This window comes from Lissotriton vulgaris, chromosome 6 (genome assembly GCF_964263255.1).
Source record: "Lissotriton vulgaris chromosome 6, aLisVul1.2, whole genome shotgun sequence".
NCBI classification, from domain to species: Eukaryota; Metazoa; Chordata; class Amphibia; order Caudata; family Salamandridae; genus Lissotriton; species Lissotriton vulgaris.
The window spans coordinates 1,787,407,921-1,787,426,143 of NC_141694.1; the positions used below are offsets into that span (position 1 = coordinate 1,787,407,921).

Here is an 18,223-nt window from a genome sequence, read left to right on the forward strand (position 1 = left end):
ATGCTGAAAAATTCACTGTATGTTTAAAAAGCTCAATGTAATATAATATACTTTATACTTGATATGATCGTTTTTTAAATCATTAATCCTTATTTATTTAAATGTAATTAAACAATAGCTACCCATGGACTCACTATTAGGGAACTTGATTGGGTTTTATTTATTTCCTGTAGGTAATGCATTGAACTCTATAAAGAGTATCATTCAATTTTGAAACTATTTGTTTTTCTTATAATACAATTTGTGATGCATGATGTCCTTTTATTTCTTGACATCTTCGGGCACAAGTGCATGTAAATCAATTAAAACAATTCAAATTGAAAACTGCAGGAATCCTTGTTAAGTATTATCAAAGTACTTTAAACAAATATATATAAGTGTAGTGTAGATAGGTATATACCTCAACATGGATGTGGCACATTTGTGGCACAGTACAATACAAATATAAAATAACATGTGAAGAAAAACAAACAGAGGGCTGAGGCAAAGGCAGAGATTTTGAATGGACATATAACTTATGTGTGTGGAATCTATATCTTTTTGTAAATATAAAATGATGCATTAACAAAACAAAATAAACAAAAAAAGATTCAGCCAAGCTTTCAGGCTAATAAAACAGGTTATTCAGATGATCCTTATAAATAATAACATTCAATATCATGTTCAGATGCCTTTATTACACTTATCAAATGGCAATATTATAAAAATAAATCAATTTAGATTTAAAAAAATACTTACGCAGGGGCGTAATGGCAGACAGCCAGAACAAAACCAGAACACTGCTGACTTGCGCATCCGATTTTGGAACTTTCATTCCAAACGACCTTTACAGTTAAAGATAAATAATAATTATTATTAGAGCAGCGGTATGTCCTCAAACTACTCACTAGATGCATTTTAACATGTATGTTTTCTCCGTGTTATGGATATACCTACTTGTTTTTTTCTTTCTAAGAATTCCATCCGGTTTTATTTTTATACCAAAATGTAGTTAATTTGCTATTTATTACATTATTGTGTTAATATTTTCTCGTTTTTGAAGAGTTATGTCAATTTTCCAGTTAATCTATCATTTGTCACATCATACCACTACTTAGTCTTTGGAATTAAAAAAAGTGGCACTATTTTGTGGTCATCAAATTACTGAAATTAACCTCATCTTTGGCAGATTGTTTGTGAGAATGCATTTAAATTTTTTCGACTATCATGTTATTTCACTGAATCAATTTACCGCTGTTCAACAGAATACAGTCTTATGTGATGTATAAAGTAAAATCAGCACAGAGGGGCTGTTTTATATTTTCACGGACAGAAAGTACTCTGTCAGAGCGGGAGTGTAAATTTCTCTACCACCCTGAATGAGTAACAGTTTGCCAAAGTTAGAAATGTCTGGCAGCCCGATGGACATTTCTAACATTCACAGAAACCACTGTCAAGTGGCATTAATAGTAAAATAAAGTTTATTAGGACAATTGTCAATAAATATTCTAAAACAATAAAATATATGTACATTGTAATATCAACTAAAACCCACAACCCCCAAAAACTGCACACCTTATTCAAATACATCCTCACAATTCTGGTTGACAGTGAGAATAAAACGTGCAATTCCTACTGCCACATCAGAATAGTGCATTTCAGACAGCAGCACCATCGCCTACAACCTTTGAAATGTTTAGTAATTTAAAAATAAGGGTCTTAAAAACTTAATACAATCAGAAATATAAAAGACACAATCCATAAGTACATAAGACAAGGAAAAATTTGCATTCAATGAGTATGCATCGAATCCATTACCATTCCAAACCACACTGCACTATTTATCGGACAAAAAAATGGATTTCACCCTAGCCTTACCTTCAAAAAAATGTGTTTCGTAGTCTAGGGTCAGGTATCTGGGCCCTGTAGAGGAATCCTGGCCAACAGTTTTTAATGAGAAGCTGATGGAAAGCTTTTTCTTCAGATATGCCAGGTCCAGAGAGTTGTCAGTCTTTCTCACAGTCTCACAAAGCCAGTTTACTGGGAAAGGGAGGTCAGATTTCAATTGTGCCCCAAAGGGAATGCATTTTTTCGAGATCCTTTCTCATAATTCTTTCATGCTTGACCACACTCTTTGGCTACCACAAATTTCTTCCCAGCACAATTTAGACACCTTTGGGACTTCGCTATCCACAGTTAGCTTATTGAAAATTCTCAAAATGCAGGAGTTCGCCAATGAGATCCAGGCAACCAGATTCAATTCTCTTCCTATACCCTGAACCAAGCTTCCTAGTGGCAGTGCCAGAAGTATCCTAAGAACCACTGTGACAGAGGTTCCTGTGAATGTATTGGAAGTTTGTTGAATGGATCAGTCAAACATGACATCGGATAGTAAAGTTTCAAAACGTTTCTTTAAAAAAAAAAAATCTCCAAAGTATGATTTTGTTTTTGAAAATAAAAAAAGCAATGCTCCTCTCATCATTGTAGCCATCTCCCATTGTGAGGGGGTCATTTTTAGTTTTTTACTTCTGTTTACCGCCAGGGTTTGCCTTGTGTCCCAGCCCCTTAGAGCATCTGTTGCAACCCAGCTATTCTTCTACTGATCATTTTCTAAATTTTTGTTCTTGAGGCACATTTCATTGGTCAAAACGTAGGTTGTTGACATTATAGTTTTTCTCCTTTCTGACAATGAAGTTAATTGATCAATTGGTTTGATTATTTTGGACTGGCTCTAAGCTGGACGCATCCATCACTGTCACCCAGCTTATCCTCCTTTTCCTCCTTCTTGATGTTGCGATATGGCAAGGCATGACATATAGGTGTCACAGACATGCTTTTGGTTTGTTTCTGTTTCATCGGTTGGCAAGATGTGTTTTTGTTACACCTCGTCTCTGTAGATGTGTTACCTTTCCAAGGATTTTTGTGCCTTGCATCCCTTCAGGTTTTCCGTATGGATCTGTCAATTTCTTACATTTAGGTGCCCTTCTTGACCACATATCTCTCCAGTGGTTGCCTATTTTCTGGGTTGTTAGTATAGAAATTAAGCTGGATTTGTGATTTGGCTTTCCCTATAGCTTGCATCTTAATTTAAATGTACAATGGCCTGTTTTTTTAATTTTATTTATGAAGCAGTTAGTTCTGCAAAAGGCCCCTTGTACTTCTGAATTGTCTGATGAGATGGGTAAGACTATATTTGTCTAGTTATTTCCTCTTGGTATGTGAGTGCATTCCGTAGTGTTTCAAATTAAGTTGTGTAACTTGGTATGTTCTCCTAAAGATCTTCAGCAACAAAAGAAGTAAAGAGATATTATTTTGACTAGTTATTGAAGGATGGCCCCATCACACACCCACTCAGACAAGGTGCGAAAATGAAAAATGCAGTATCCGTCGCAAATGTATAATACAAGCTGTTTTTATGTGTATCCATGCAACTGTGTCAAGGATTAAGACCATGAATATCTCTTTCATTTGCTTCATGACTGGCAGAGAAAAGGGCAACTCCTCCCAGTAGCCCTGGTGGCACCCTATGCTTAACACTGAAAGTTGCCATGTGTCTTTTTAAGGGAGTCCTAGATAGGAGAAAAAGCTACAAAAGGGCAGTAAAAAATACTTTAAATACTGGTAGGTCTTCTTACTTTCCAGCCCCGTATTCTGGATCATGTGCGGAGAAGCCAGAGGAAAGCCTTGAGGCTGCTGTGGGCATGCTAGCATTGGCCCGTGGTGCTGGGTAATGCAGACAAGGAATCCTCACAGTGCCCCAGGTACATGGATCTCTCAGAGATTTTTTTAATCCAGGACATATCCATTTTTGATAGCTTGCATGGCTTGATGAAGATGTTTGGTCTGCCCAAGTTTGCACAGATTTGCTTGTTGTAATCCACCCAGGCAATAAGAAGGCCAATTTGACAGCACAGACAGTCTTTATTGACCTCCCAGTTAAAGGAAGCATGGAATTGTTCAAATTGAACACAACAGTAATAATAGGGCCAGTCTGGTCTTCCACATTATCAAAGCTCCTGGTGTATTACAAAGGTAGACCAACTTGGAGGAAGGACTAAAAGCTTTCTAGCCACTCTGTTCTCCTCAGCCTACAATCAGCTAACCTGTTTATATCCCCACAAACTTAATCCATAGTTAAGCATTTTCTCCTGTACACTTCTAAAAAAGAAACAATAGGCTTCTTGAGTATGGTCAATGCCAAGTTAGTCATAAACCCAACACAGTTTGAAAAACGTAACCTGGCCTTTGCTATAAATGGGGCCCACGTCAAAAGTGATCCCAAGATACAAAAAATCATTAGTTTTCACTATGGGTTTACCCAGAATGGACAAAGACCAAATTTTAGACTAGGCCCACGAGCCATAGAAAAGGTTTTAATGTGGTTAACCTCCAAATTGAGCATGGCCATGATATCAGTTTAACTATTCTTCAGGTTTTTGAGCCAATTAGGTGTTCTAGAAAGCAAAATAGCATCATCTGCATGTTACGATGGGAATGGGTCTATTCCTAATAACTGGCACATTGCAATCCTTAGCTGCCAATACATTATCTACTCGACTAACATATAATAGGAAGAATAGTAGGAATAGATTAGAAACAAGCGCACACCCCTGCTGGACCTCCCAGCTCAAACGAATTAGTGTACTCTCCATTTACACCGCATCTCATGAGACCGGGAGGTCATAATGTAGGGCCCGCAAGAAACCTCACAAGAGGTCCATAAAGTCAATGTGTTGTGTTTTTATTTGCAAAAACGTTTAATCCTTTTATTAATTAACTGTAATCTTCAGTGCTCTGAACTCCATCTTTCTAGGTCGGATTTCTGGATTGTGTCTCCCCTAACCTTATATGTGGTCTGCATCATTGACATTAGGGCCTCACCATTAGTACCACATTTTAAAAACATCCAGGCTCACTACATTGCTTATCTGTACACATCTCCATCTCCACTAAACTTGTTATATGACTATGCACCCTGAGCCACCTAGAGGTTATAGAGGCTCACTGTGTTCTCCATGTCATGACTGACCATGACTTCATCCAGAGTGTACAGTCACTACGTGTATTCACTTTTCTTTGCACGCAAGTTAGAACACAGTGTGCAGAAGAGTTTGTCCTAATCAGTAACACTGACAGCTGAGAGGGAACTTCATGCTTTTGCACTGTCTTTGAGCCCTCGTCGAAGTTGGCAGGCAGCTTCCAGTTTCCTCCCAATAGTGAAAATGGGCTTATTAGGCAGTTTCTTCAAAAATTTCTGAAGCATGTTGGGCATAGGACTTGGATCTTATCTTGGATCACTGGTAATTTTGCCTCTGTATAGGGTCAGATCAGGACGATGGAGGTCTTACAAGTCAATGCTGATTGTCCAGCATTTATAGCATTTGGGGTCCCCATGTTCCACTGGCATAGACAGGGCAGTGTCTGTATACCTGTGACCATCTCCTGTTTGCTCATAGTCATCGGTCTAGTATATGTTGCATCACCCCAATCAAAGAATTACTATATAAGCCAGTCCAAAAAAGACTTGTCTAGGTTCCCAGGTCATTCATATTTTTTCCCGCTCTTTGTGGAGTATAGCTGGACCTGACACATTACTTGATGGAATTCTGCACTTTTTAATATGGGAATGCAAGTGACCCTTAGGCCAGAAGTGTGCACTCATATCATCATAATTTCAGAGGCTGCAGTATGTCAGAGTGCCAAGGCTCTCTTTAGAGTGGGAATTACTGATGAGGCATGATTGTAAACAGGACTACTTTATTTGTATCCATTTCCGAAGCATTCTCTGCTCTGTGAGTAGGAGCTTGTACTCATGCGTGGTTGCCAAAGCACTACCATTGGAAGGTGATTAACTCATCTATGGTAACATGCAGATGGCCTTCAGCATGGGACAATTGATCTTTTGATGTAGTGGCAGTTTCCAAGTGTAAGTTTACTACGCAGTCTCACCAGTCTCCACACTCCCAAGGTACTAAACTCCTTGGAAAGATAACAAATCTACCAAGAGGAGGTGGCAAAAAGAAGACTTTTCTCCCATCTGTACTGCCAGGTATAAACTACTTTTGGTTGTACTTGGGTTACTTATCTGTCATTTTCTTGAGGGTTGATGAACAGCTACCTGGTCTCTCTACCATGTCCTGTCCTCAGCTGCTTCCTCCTGCCAGGATTAATAATCTGGGCGCCTAGGCTGATGATTTAGCGGGGTGTAACAGGCAAGTGCCCAGCCTTGAACCTCCCAGGTGCCCCTACCCACACACAACAAGAGTAACCTTCAAATCTTGTCAACATTCGCTTTTAGCAGAAATTGTACCTTTTAGTCATCTGACCTAGACCACTCAAGTCTATGGGAGTGGCGGGAAAGCAAGCAACACCAGAAGATTACTGTCCATCCTTCAAACTACCACCTCTGTAACCACCTCTTGAAGGGCACCTAAGGTACTAATGTTCTGCCCTGTACCAGCAGGGCCACCCAAAGCAAAAAGACCTTTCTTGGGTCTCATACACTATCGCAGCAGGCTTACTCCAAGCACATCCCTTCTTATGGCAGCCCGTTCCCTGTGAACTGCTCAATGTACTGCATGACACCTCTCATCAAGATAGTGCTGCAGAGAGCCTTATGCTTGTGGTAAGGATGCATGTACACGCTGGACAGCCCTTTACAAAGTTTAGTCGCAGTGCTCTGAGTGAGTGCAGGATTATATCACAGACTCTACAATACAGCAGTACACATGCTGCACATGAACAATTACAGAACACAATGCAACTAGTTTGAAAGCACAATAACTACAACGAGCAGGTCAAATGGAAAAATACTAACAACTGGAGGGGTCACCTTCTAGTTTCATTCCCCCTCTAACTTTCCCCAATTTTCCACTGTAAAAAATAACCGAGTCTGGCCTCACATGATGTCCATGGCTGGGCATCAATTTGTCTTTCTCTGCCTATAAGCCCCAAAAGTCCTAATCCATCAGAAGCTAGATGCAAATTGAAACTAGTGTGCATCATGTTGTAGGTTCTCCATCATCAACCTGAGTATCTGTGACCTGCCTAGAAATTGCAAAGTAAAACAACCCAAGGGCATTTCATGACTTGACCCAAAGGTTATTAGGAGACGTCTGGCTGCAGAACAGTCATCGGAATGAGCAGCACTTCTTCTTTGGAATTCAATGTCTAAAGAACTAAAATGTACAGAAGAAATTATTCTATATTAAATATATGTCTTTAAACTCTAGCTATGTAAACATTTCCTAGTATTACAGGATCCCTCTGCAATCTCTATCTCAGCATATTCCCCTATCTTTTATCACCCCAACTATTCCTACCAATCTACCTTCTTTCATTTCACTTTCTTTTCATTCTCTCTCTAAATGGCAGGATCCTCCCATTCTATTCTTGTTGTTCTTCCCCTTCATTTTGATTTATTTCCTGCTATTTTTTTTCATGATTACTAGCAACTTTTATTACAGTGTTTGAATTGCTCACTTCACTTTATGTTTAATTTATTGAATAATTTTAACATTCAACATGTAAATAACTACTCTTGACATTTTCCAATCATGTACATGTGAAATAAATACTACATACTTGGCCATAGTTATCTTTCCCAATTTGTGAACTAGAGGTAGCAAACAACAGGAGATGCCCTCCAATGTTGTGATGAAAATTTCAGTGTATTGCTCTCCTTTTATGTTACTGTATTTAATCTATTGATTCTGACATTGTGTTGTACACTTCATTATCAGGAGAGCATCCTTATCCTGTATTGTTATCGAAATTGATAATATTGATCCTATTTGTCTCTGAACTAATGTTCGTGCTGTATGAAACTTTCAAAATAAATAAACATTCACCATTACCTCAATGAACTTTGCCCACTTACAAATCAGGTGCAGTCCCACTCTCTGTAATACACACTGATGTGTTTCTTTATTGCCATACCATGTCAATGAGGTACACACTTTTGGATGTGTGTTGTCTGCGCTTCAGTGAAAATGAGAAATCACTTTGAGGGGCGATGGACCCCAGCAATCTCCCATAGCAGCTTGAATCACAATCACTCACATAGTAGTTTAACATCTATGAAACACAACTGTCCACCTCATAAGTACTTCTGAATAGTGAGACTTGGGTCAAGCATCTCTCGTCCTTTCTTAGTAGTATACCAACCTGCTAGTCCCAGTAGGATGTTTTGTGTGCACCTTCCCTACCTTTGAGGGTACAGTGGCAACATTGTAGGGAAACACTGCAGAGACATGTGTGTCTTTCATGAGGGTCGACTATCTTCCCATAGTGGTAAGGACAGAGTTTGAGCTGCAAGACGTGCTCTGAGAGAGTGCAAGATTACATCACAGACTCTACAATACAGCAGTACACATGCTGCACATAAACAATTACAGAACACAATGCATAAAGGATGAAAGTACAATAACTACAACAAGAAGGTCAAATGGAAAAATACTAACAACTGGAGGGGTCACCTACTAGTTTCATGCCCCCTCTAACTTTCCCCAATTTTCCACTGTAAAAAATAACCGAGTCTGCCACCACATGATGTGCATGGCTGGGCATTAATTTGTCTTTCTCTGCCTATAAATGTTCTGAGCATTTCCTGCAAGCCCCAAAAGTCCAAATCCATCAGAAGCTAGATGCAAATTGAAATTAGTGTGCATCATGTTCTAGGTTCTCGGCCAGCACCGATGGTGGCTGAATGGGTGATGCAGGTTGCCTTGAAGCATAGACTATCTTGATGAGGATGGGTTGTGTAATCATACTTCTGGAGGTGTAGAATCTATCTAACATTAAGTATGATTGTGCTGAGTTGGTGTCAGCCAGACATACATTTCCCAAGGTATAAATTGTTGACCTCATCTAACCCGGAGAGATCCAAAGGGCGAAGATTGGCTGAACCCTGAAGGGGGGAAACAAGGCGTGTAAAAATATGACATGGGGTCTTTAAGGTGAGTTAATAGCATTTAGCAACCTACATCAGATGGAGAAGAATGGAGGATCAAAATGTATGGTCCTTAATTTGTTGTCAGTTGTCAGTGGAAATTCTAGTTCCAGTGGGGTAGTAGGACCAACTTCCCCGGATGAGGGATTCTGGTTTTTGACTAGTTGAGCTTAAGGCGATTACACAACATCCATTGGTTCACTGCTAAGAGTCAGGAGCCTAGGTCAGAGAAGTCCAGATTCAAATTCTTTTCCAGTTTGAGGACATACTAAGGGCTCTGAGTGTGATTGGAGCTGGTGAGATTGAATGATTTGATGATGTACTGTTGTGTGCGAGCAACTGTGTTTTATAATATTACTTGTCATAGACCATGAAGAGCATGAACGGAGTGTGAAATAGTGAAACTAGTTACCTAAAGCAAATTTTTGTTATAATCATTCCCATAGTGCACATGAGTCCATCATTGGAAAAATATTCCACACAAACAAGAACATATGCAGACCTGCAAGCAGGACACAACTTGGCGCACAATGGTTCACTGAAGTATTGCACCAAGAAAAAACAATTGGGCTCAGTCACTGGTCAATCACAGATGTCCATTGTAATTTCTGGATGTAGGAAAGGTCATATACTTTGGTTTATTTCAGTTACATTATAAATATAGATTAGTACATTTTAATAAATATTATCTGAAGTGTAAACTAGTGGATTGTATAATAGATTGGAGTGATGCGAATTTTCAGGCAAGACTGGGGGACGTGTGAGCATGCTTTTCCTACATGTTTGATAATGTTACATGTGGACTTGATGCATGCCAACATAGTCCAGGCCTGTGTTTCGAAAAGGGTTGGATGCTCGACGTACGTGTTTGGCCAGGAATGGTCTCAAGTACTGTGAGTCTTGAGATTTGATTTTTAATTGAAGAAAATGTTTGTACGTGCTAATCGGTCACATATTTCATGTTACACCTAATGGATATTAGTAGGAGTGTAGCGGTTACAATTAACATTAAATTCAGGCCATCTTAAATGGTGATTTTGGGTGGTGCTTGGACCGTATCCAATCCTTAAACTGCCCAGATGCGCAGCTTTGCCCACAGAAATGATGTTCTACTTGATAATCCTTAAATGTTGTCCATCTGGATATAATGGCCGTGTACCTCATCATCCTGCTTGAAACCTGTTATGATCTTTTTTCCTCTTCTTTCTGTGTCTGTGATACAGTACGCACTAGCTAGTGTTTCAAACAGCTGGCACCCTTTTGAAAAGAAATATGACCAATTAATAAAACGTATTTTGAGAACTACAGTGCACCTTAGAAAAATGTATTCTGTAAATTAAAAATGAGGTGACCATGTCTTTTTCATTAGATCAAAGACCTGTGCAGAAATAGAATACACAACACATGCCTGGGTTCAGGCCACGCATCTCTCCTAAGCCTAGGAGGTCCTTGCAGCTCACTCATCCCTCAAATCCAGTCTGTATTCCGTCTCCATCTCTCATAATGGCCCAACCTCTCCATTTCATTTAAACAATAAGAGTTGACAGACAATGGGCTTTAGTATCCAGAGTAAAATTTGAATTAAACTAGATTAAGGTCACAGCAAAAATAAATGTTTTGGTGATCACTTATTCACTTTGATTTTTCTCTCGCTGATGAGCTATCAGCCTGAGGACTTACAATTGTATCATGGTCTGGTGAGGCATGAACCAGCTGGGGAATTATTTTCTCCCAAACCCCAAATCCTGCTCTGTATGTGTACCCGCTCACACCAAACGTAAATAATGCTCCTCTGTAACCTCCCATTTGTACGTATCTGCACACCAGGAGTGGAGTCTCTGTGGTAACGCCGAGAACCTGTGCATAGCTATCCGCCTTTTGGCTAACAATAACCCCAGGTGAGCAAATCTATTACTAATTCAATGCCCTTTGTTGCTCTCTGTATTAATTACAAAGGACAATGTTCAATCGTCTCCTGCAGATGTATGGTTATCACCCCCCTAATACGCTATACCACTGTCATCCAATATCCCTTGCATTTACAGGTCAAATGAGGAAAAGGCTTCAACCAGCACTGCACTTTACACAAGCTGCTGACTTAGATGGGGATACTCTCTGTTGTCTCCATGATGTAAAGTATGTGTGATGTAAAAATTACTCAGTTTAAGTTTATTATTACTAGCCACATCTGCAACAAAGTACACACATTGACCCATTCTCTATCAATCAGAGCCTTTTTTAAACCTGCACATAGGTGCCAAATTATAGCTCCACTGGACAATGCATCATGTGTCAATTCCAAAGGATATGACTCTGGTGGCTCCCAAGTCAGTCTACATCTCTCAAATTATACTAGGGAGCTTTGCAAGCTGGAGAAACTACCTGAGCCCAAAAATGTGTGTCTCACATCATCAAAAGTAATAAAAGTGTCAGACATTATGCCCCAGTCCATTGTCTTACACTCATCACATTCTTCATGTGAGGGATTGGTCATAGTCATGAGATGTTCAACAATCTGGCTTAGGTAGAGTGCCACAGAACTGCTTAATAGCCACTTCCAAGGCTCACAAGACCTGTCACACCACTAATGGACGGTCTTTCTTTATATAGGATCCACACATAGGCTACCTAGGGAGTATACTCCCTTCTTTCATTCCCTCTAGTAGCTTTTGATCCCGCATGTGTCCCACAGCCCTTCATTGTCTGTGTACTGCAGTAAACCAGCAATATAATGCAGTCTCTAGTCTGGTTGCCCAAAGCCTCTCTGCTCTCTATCCATTTGCAGGGTCTCCACACAGACCCTATGTCTCCTGCCAGCCCACAACATAGAGATAATGAGGTTGTTAAGCTCCATATTAGTTGACCATGGCAACATAGAGAGGGTGTTTTGCATGACATGTGAACATCGGGGCAACAGTGCCTTTTTACTGAGGGTTTTGCTGCCTGCCCACAGCTGACAACAGTAATACGTTACTGAATTTTAAGGATTCTCCCAGTCTCTGAATTACCCTACACATATTGTATGCATACTGATTTTCTGGGGTGTGCCCTACCTTAATATCCAAATATCAAAACACCCTTGTCTCTCAGGATAAGCCTACACCAAGAAGTGGCAGGAGATTCCTTCCCACCAAACTGGAAAGTGGGAAAAGCGCTGTTTTGTTTTTATTGGCATTGAGATCTGAGGCAGCAGAAAATGTGTCCAGTGCCTGCAGCAGCAGAGGCATCGATCATGTGGATGCTTCAAATAGACTTGGAAATTGTAGTAATTCAGAGGATACAAATGAATATGTCTTGAGTATATTTATTCAGTTACATGGAGAGAGAGCCAGTATAGGAATCAACTGTCTCTAACAGACATCAGCTCAAGAATGCCAACAGGACATTCTTAGGTAACTAAGCACAGTTAGAAACATTCTACAATCAACATGACTTGAATTAAAGGGGAAGCTTACTACATTACCTTCTCTTCTCAATAAAAAAATAAAAAAAATAAAAAAAATAAAAAACTTTAACAGAAAACTACTGAGTTCATAACACAAACAAATGAGTGAACCCACCCCAATCATCCACAACATCAATATTCATTCTCTGTATCTAATAGGTTTACCGATAGGACGAGAACTCTTCCTAAGAACAATATTAGAAGCAGACTGATAATTACTCTTATCAGATTGCTTCCGGCTGGAACAATTAACTTTGGCAACCTTACTCAAGTTCCACCAAAACTCTCTTTCAACCTTATCAGCATTTCCACTAATCTTGAGAACCTTGACAGGAGGACCAAATTTACTCTCCCCTTTATTAACATGAGTGGATTTCCTAATCCTGACACAATCTTCAACATTCAAAGGGCACAATTTAGCCCCTTTCTTAATGTCAAAGGTTGCTTTCTGTTTCTCTTGAGTAATGGTTGCACTTTCTTAAGCAAAAGACATCAACTTTTCCACATCAGATTCATTTTTAACCCACTTCGACATCCAACCTGGACGAAAAGAAGTGTTCGGTTTCCTTCCCCTCATTAATTCAAAAGGGGAGACTTTAGTGGAGGAATGAGGAGTGGTCCTGTAAAATCAAAACATGCTCCTAAGAGATTTGACAACATCACAGTTTTTATCCTTTGCCCATCTCACGCAATCACCAACAACCCTATTCATCCTCTCCACAAGACCATTTTCTTGAGGATAATATAAGGAACTCTTACTATGCTTGACCCCAGAAATAGACAAAAAATCTTCCAATTCCTTAGAGACAAACTGTTTCCCATTATCGGGAACAAGAATTTCCGGAAAACCTTCTCTGCTCCACACATCACTCAAGAAATCAATAACTGCTTTCGAGTCAACATCCTTGACTAGCTTGAATTCTGGCCCTTTTGATGCATAATCAATCATCACTAAAATAAACCTAGCACCTCCACTGAGAGTCATGTAGGGTCCCATCACATCAACTCCTACCTTTTACCAATGATGATCTGGACATTCCACTAGAATTAGTGGAAGAACACAAGTTTTAAGAGATTTGTCTGAAGATTTGCAGATAGTACAATCTAAAACAAACTCATCGACCTCGGCATCCATACCTGGCCACCAAAAGGTATCACGAATGCGACGTTTAGTAAATGAACACCCTAAATGTCCCTCATGAGCTCTGACTATAATACCAGTCCTAAACACTTGTGGTGGAATTATTTTGTCATTGCGTAAAAGAATATCATCTTCCACAGACAACTCGTCTTTGACCTTAGAAAAGGGTTGAAGAGAAAGTGAAAGAACTTTTTCTCTTGGCCACCCAGACCTAATAAAATTGCAAACTTCCTGAAGGACAGAGTCATTAGCAAAAGCTTGCATCCACTCCTCCTCAGAACAAAATTTAAGTTCAGGGATGTCAACACTGGCAACAAGACAGTCCTCGCAATCCTCATCGATAAGATCAGCAAAAGAAACATCGTCATCAATATGGCTGAGATACCCGCCACCCCCTCTCAACACAATCCCCAAGGATGGGAAACCGGAAACAGTTCTGAAGTTTTTGGAAGACGGGAGGGAGTAACCCTCCCGGCCGTATTTATTAAAATATGAAACAAAAGTAAAACATTAAATAAACAGTTTCATATTATGTACAATTTCATTACCACATTGCGATGTTTGGCTAACCTTAACAGATTCTCTAATACAAAGGTTCTCCTAGCCGAACTAACATCCTACAAAACATTTACTTGAAATTTTGAAATTGTACATCCTAACGTTTAAGGGCCAACGGCAAGGTCGTAACCGGTGTCAAGATCCCTAACCCAGAAATATCGCCCTCACTTGTGAGGGGCGGCCCAGAGGCGTACCTCAAGTGCAATTACCAATTTCCCTTGACTTGACGGGGGCCCCAATAAAACTCGACGCCACTTAGAGGTCGTACGAGGACTCGTGTGAGGTATCTAGAAGGTAGCGTAGACCCCCCCCAAACCCCACACAACTTACCACATCTGCCGTCGCAGACGTCCTGGCCCCGGGAAATTCCCCAGGAGGGGGCTGTAACCCCTCCTACCCAGGAAGGGGCCTTGACCGCCTTTCCTTTTCTTTCGGCGACCCATCCTTAGAAGGGACCGCCTCCCCGTTGAGGGGCCAATGGCCACCTCCCCCGAGCGCTCCCATCCATGCTGGGTGACGCCCACTCATAGGGATCTTCCAATTAGTGCTCACCGATCATGACCTTACCGCCCGACCAAAATAAATACGACAATGTTAACTAAATGACTAAACTAAAAAGACAGTAGCAACTACAATTTTATTAAAAGCATGCTTACCAATGAACACTAAAGCAGAATCTCTTTATTTGGAAACGTAACACAAATCGACCATTCTTTATTACATACTCAAAATCATCATGATAATACCACAACCTGTAAACGAAAATCAGAGTTAACCATCAATTCTATTCACAAAACCACTTGCTGTCCTCAGGGGCTGGTGGGTGGGTCAAAATTGGCTCTTCGTTCCGTCTCGAGCTCACGTGCAGCGAGGAGGTGCAGCTTCAGAGCACAGGAACAAGAGGATGCCTTCGGATCTTGCTTCGCCTTTTATCCGTCTTCAGGGCGGGCGTAAACCCGCCCCTGCCTGCCCCAAGGGCGTGGCCAGCCGCGTCATTGTCTGGGCCAACCCACTCTAGGGCGGGAAAAGGCGCGCCCCGGCTACGCCGCTTCGGGCATACCAGCCGAGACTCGCCTCCCGCCCAAGATGGCTTCCCGGGGGGATCGTGGTACTCCGCCATACGTTCGGGGGGACCGAGTGGTCGCCCCTTTCCATATGGCTGAGATACCCGCCACCCCCTCTCAACACAATCCCCAAGGATGGGAAACCGGAAACAGTTCTGAAGTTTTTGGAAGACGGGAGGGAGTAACCCTCCCGGCCGTATTTATTAAAATATGAAACAAAAGTAAAACATTAAATAAACAGTTTCATATTATGTACAATTTCATTACCACATTGCGATGTTTGGCTAACCTTAACAGATTCTCTAATACAAAGGTTCTCCTAGCCGAACTAACATCCTACAAAACATTTACTTGAAATTTTGAAATTGTACATCCTAACGTTTAAGGGCTAACGGCAAGGTCGTAACCGGTGTCAAGATCCCTAACCCAGAAATATCGCCCTCACTTGTGAGGGGCGGCCCAGAGGCGTACCTCAAGTGCAATTACCAATTTCCCTTGACTTGACGGGGGCCCCAATAAAACTCGACGCCACTTAGAGGTCGTACGAGGACTCGTGTGAGGTATCTAGAAGGTAGCGTAGACCCCCCCCCCAAACCCCACACAACTTACCACATCTGCCGTCGCAGACGTCCTGGCCCCGGGAAATTCCCCAGGAGGGGGCTGTAACCCCTCCTACCCAGGAAGGGGCCTTGACCGCCTTTCCTTTTCTTTCGGCGACCCATCCTTAGAAGGGACCGCCTCCCCGTTGAGGGGCCAATGGCCACCTCCCCCGAGCGCTCCCATCCGTGCTGGGTGACGCCCACTCATAGGGATCTTCCAATTAGTGCTCACCGATCATGACCTTACCGCCACAGGCCGGATAGTTGACCGGCTATCCGGACCCCCCACAACACTCCTACCTAAAGGTCATGGTGTAACGTTTTTAGCCATGCTAAGAAGTCTCCTATGAGTAACTCATTCCCCACCCGAGACAAATGCACTCCATCCCCCAAATACATACTGTCATCATTAATACACCCATGCGAAATAGAATGCAGTGCCTTGGAACGGAACAACCTACTCACTTTGTTATTAAGCTTTCTAACAGAATGATTTAAAGCAGGAACCGAAATAGCCCCCCGCCATACTTTTCGTGGGATCATATGGGACCACGCAATTGTGCACCCTGGAACTCTCCTCGCTAACCAACTTACAGTGGAAAGCATCGCCTCAAGAAGAAGTCGTCTACCAGTGGTGACCAAATCATTACCCCCAAGATGTACTATGACTACAGACGGCGGTGACCTCGTCCGCCCTAGCAAACCCTCAAAAAATGATTGAAACTGGTCAATACAGAGACCGCCTCTTCCGTAGAAGGACACCCTGTACCCGTATTCCCCAGCTACGTGAATCATATCACCTGCCTTGAATACGTCTGCGGCACGTCTCACGTATGAGTGGCCCACGACCCACACCTCCTTTTTCACAGCCGGTGATGTCTGACCGCTGGCCCGGTGTTGGGTCGACTGCAAAGTTCGCCCCGCCTCGTAGGCTTGCGCAACTGAAAACCAAACAAAAACAAGAAGCGTGAGTACATTGTTACAGCTTCACAACATGTGCAATCGCACATACCTTTTGTAACAATTGGAGGACCAACGCCCCACCCGTTTAACTTGGTCAACATTCAGACCCCTGGCTGTAGCTTCTGTAGCAGCCCCTATCCGAAAGGAATGGGTCCCAAAATCGCCCGGGTTCAAACCCGCGGCGGCAATCGACATCGCAAGCACCCGCTGGAACTGAAACTTTGTCAGTGGGGTGGCGTCAGCGTGTCTCAACAAGGTCCCCCCCCATGATGCCACCCTTCGTGCTAAATACTCTTCTAGACACCTTACCGGGCACATGGAGGACCCGGGAATCCTGGGTATGATTACGCAGTCCCCCATCCCAGTTTGATCGGTCTTGGACCTGACAAATGAGACCGTCATCGTCTCCCCCCTGATCTGGACGTGCTCCTGGCACAATCCTCCTGTCACATCCTGCTTGTTCCTCGCCACTAGTTCGCTTACCCGCATAGCCCCATGGAATGCCAGCGTAAAAGCGGCTCGGAATAACACTGTCTCAAACTGAGATGAACACGTAGCAGGGAGTCTGGATAATAACTGGGCCAGCCTATCCAAACCTATCGGGCGCCTCTCGTCTACTTTGCGACCCTCAAGGCGTTGCCACCCCCGTAGCGCTTTCTGTACAACGAAAGACGCTGTCGGGTCATGGATCCCATGAGCCCTAGCATCAAAGGAAATGGCAGCCCGATGCCTCTGAGCCGTGGCCACCGATTTCCCGACCACATGTAAGGACATCAGAAAATTTACAACCCATTCCTCCTGGCCCCAAAGCTCCTCTCTATCAGTCCCCAAAAAGGCTAAATAGGACCGGAACGCCCCTTCATATGCCTTCCTCGTCCTGGGTGCTAAACTCTCTCCCACGAGGTTACGAAGTTCGGGGCACCGAGAGACCAGAGAGCTTCGGGAAAGGGTGCCGGCTCCGGGTCCGCTGTGGGAAGGAAACCCCAGAAAGCCTGCATACGAAAACGAGACAGTGCATCAGCCGCCTGGTTCATTACCCCTGGGACATGTCTTGCTCTGAATAGCACATTCAATTGCATACACAGTAAAACAATTTCCTTGAGCAGTCTCAAAATCCATTTGCATCGTGCTGCCTGACTATTGATACACTCGACCACGGTCATATTGTCAGACCAAAATACCACAGAGTGATCTTTGAAACCTTCAGGCCAAGTTCTCAGGGCCACTAAAATGGGGAAAAGTTCCAGGAAAGCAATGTTACTCGTCAGTCCACTGTCATGCCACCATGTCGGCCACTTTTGTGCAGACCATCTTGTGCCGAAGATGGCACCGAAACCTATGCTCCCTGCCGAGTCTGTCCACAGCCCCAGCTCCTCGGAGGACACGGCCGGTTTGCTCCAGACGACTCGACCATTGAAATTCGCCAGAAATGCCAACCAAATGCGCATGTCCTGGCGGACCTCTGCCGAGAGTCTTGTGCGATGATGGCCCTCCTTCAGGCCGACCATGGCTTGAGCAATCGAA

The 18,223-nt window shown here is 42.5% G+C and overlaps 2 protein-coding genes across 2 annotated transcripts in view; both read right to left on the reverse strand.

The window, feature by feature from the left end:
- The window catches only part of LOC147709486 (cysteine-rich secretory protein 3-like), a 484,180-nt gene that overhangs the window by 345,299 nt on the left and 120,658 nt on the right, over positions 1-18,223 (reverse strand). The gene's annotated exons all lie outside the window — the stretch shown is intronic.
- Positions 1-18,223, reverse strand: part of LOC147709487 (cysteine-rich venom protein-like) — a 164,727-nt gene that overhangs the window by 30,234 nt on the left and 116,270 nt on the right. The window contains exon 5 of the mRNA XM_086928043.1: positions 739-824. Within this exon, the coding sequence (XP_086784169.1) occupies positions 739-824 (86 nt within the window). The remainder of the gene's footprint in view (positions 1-738; positions 825-18,223) is intronic.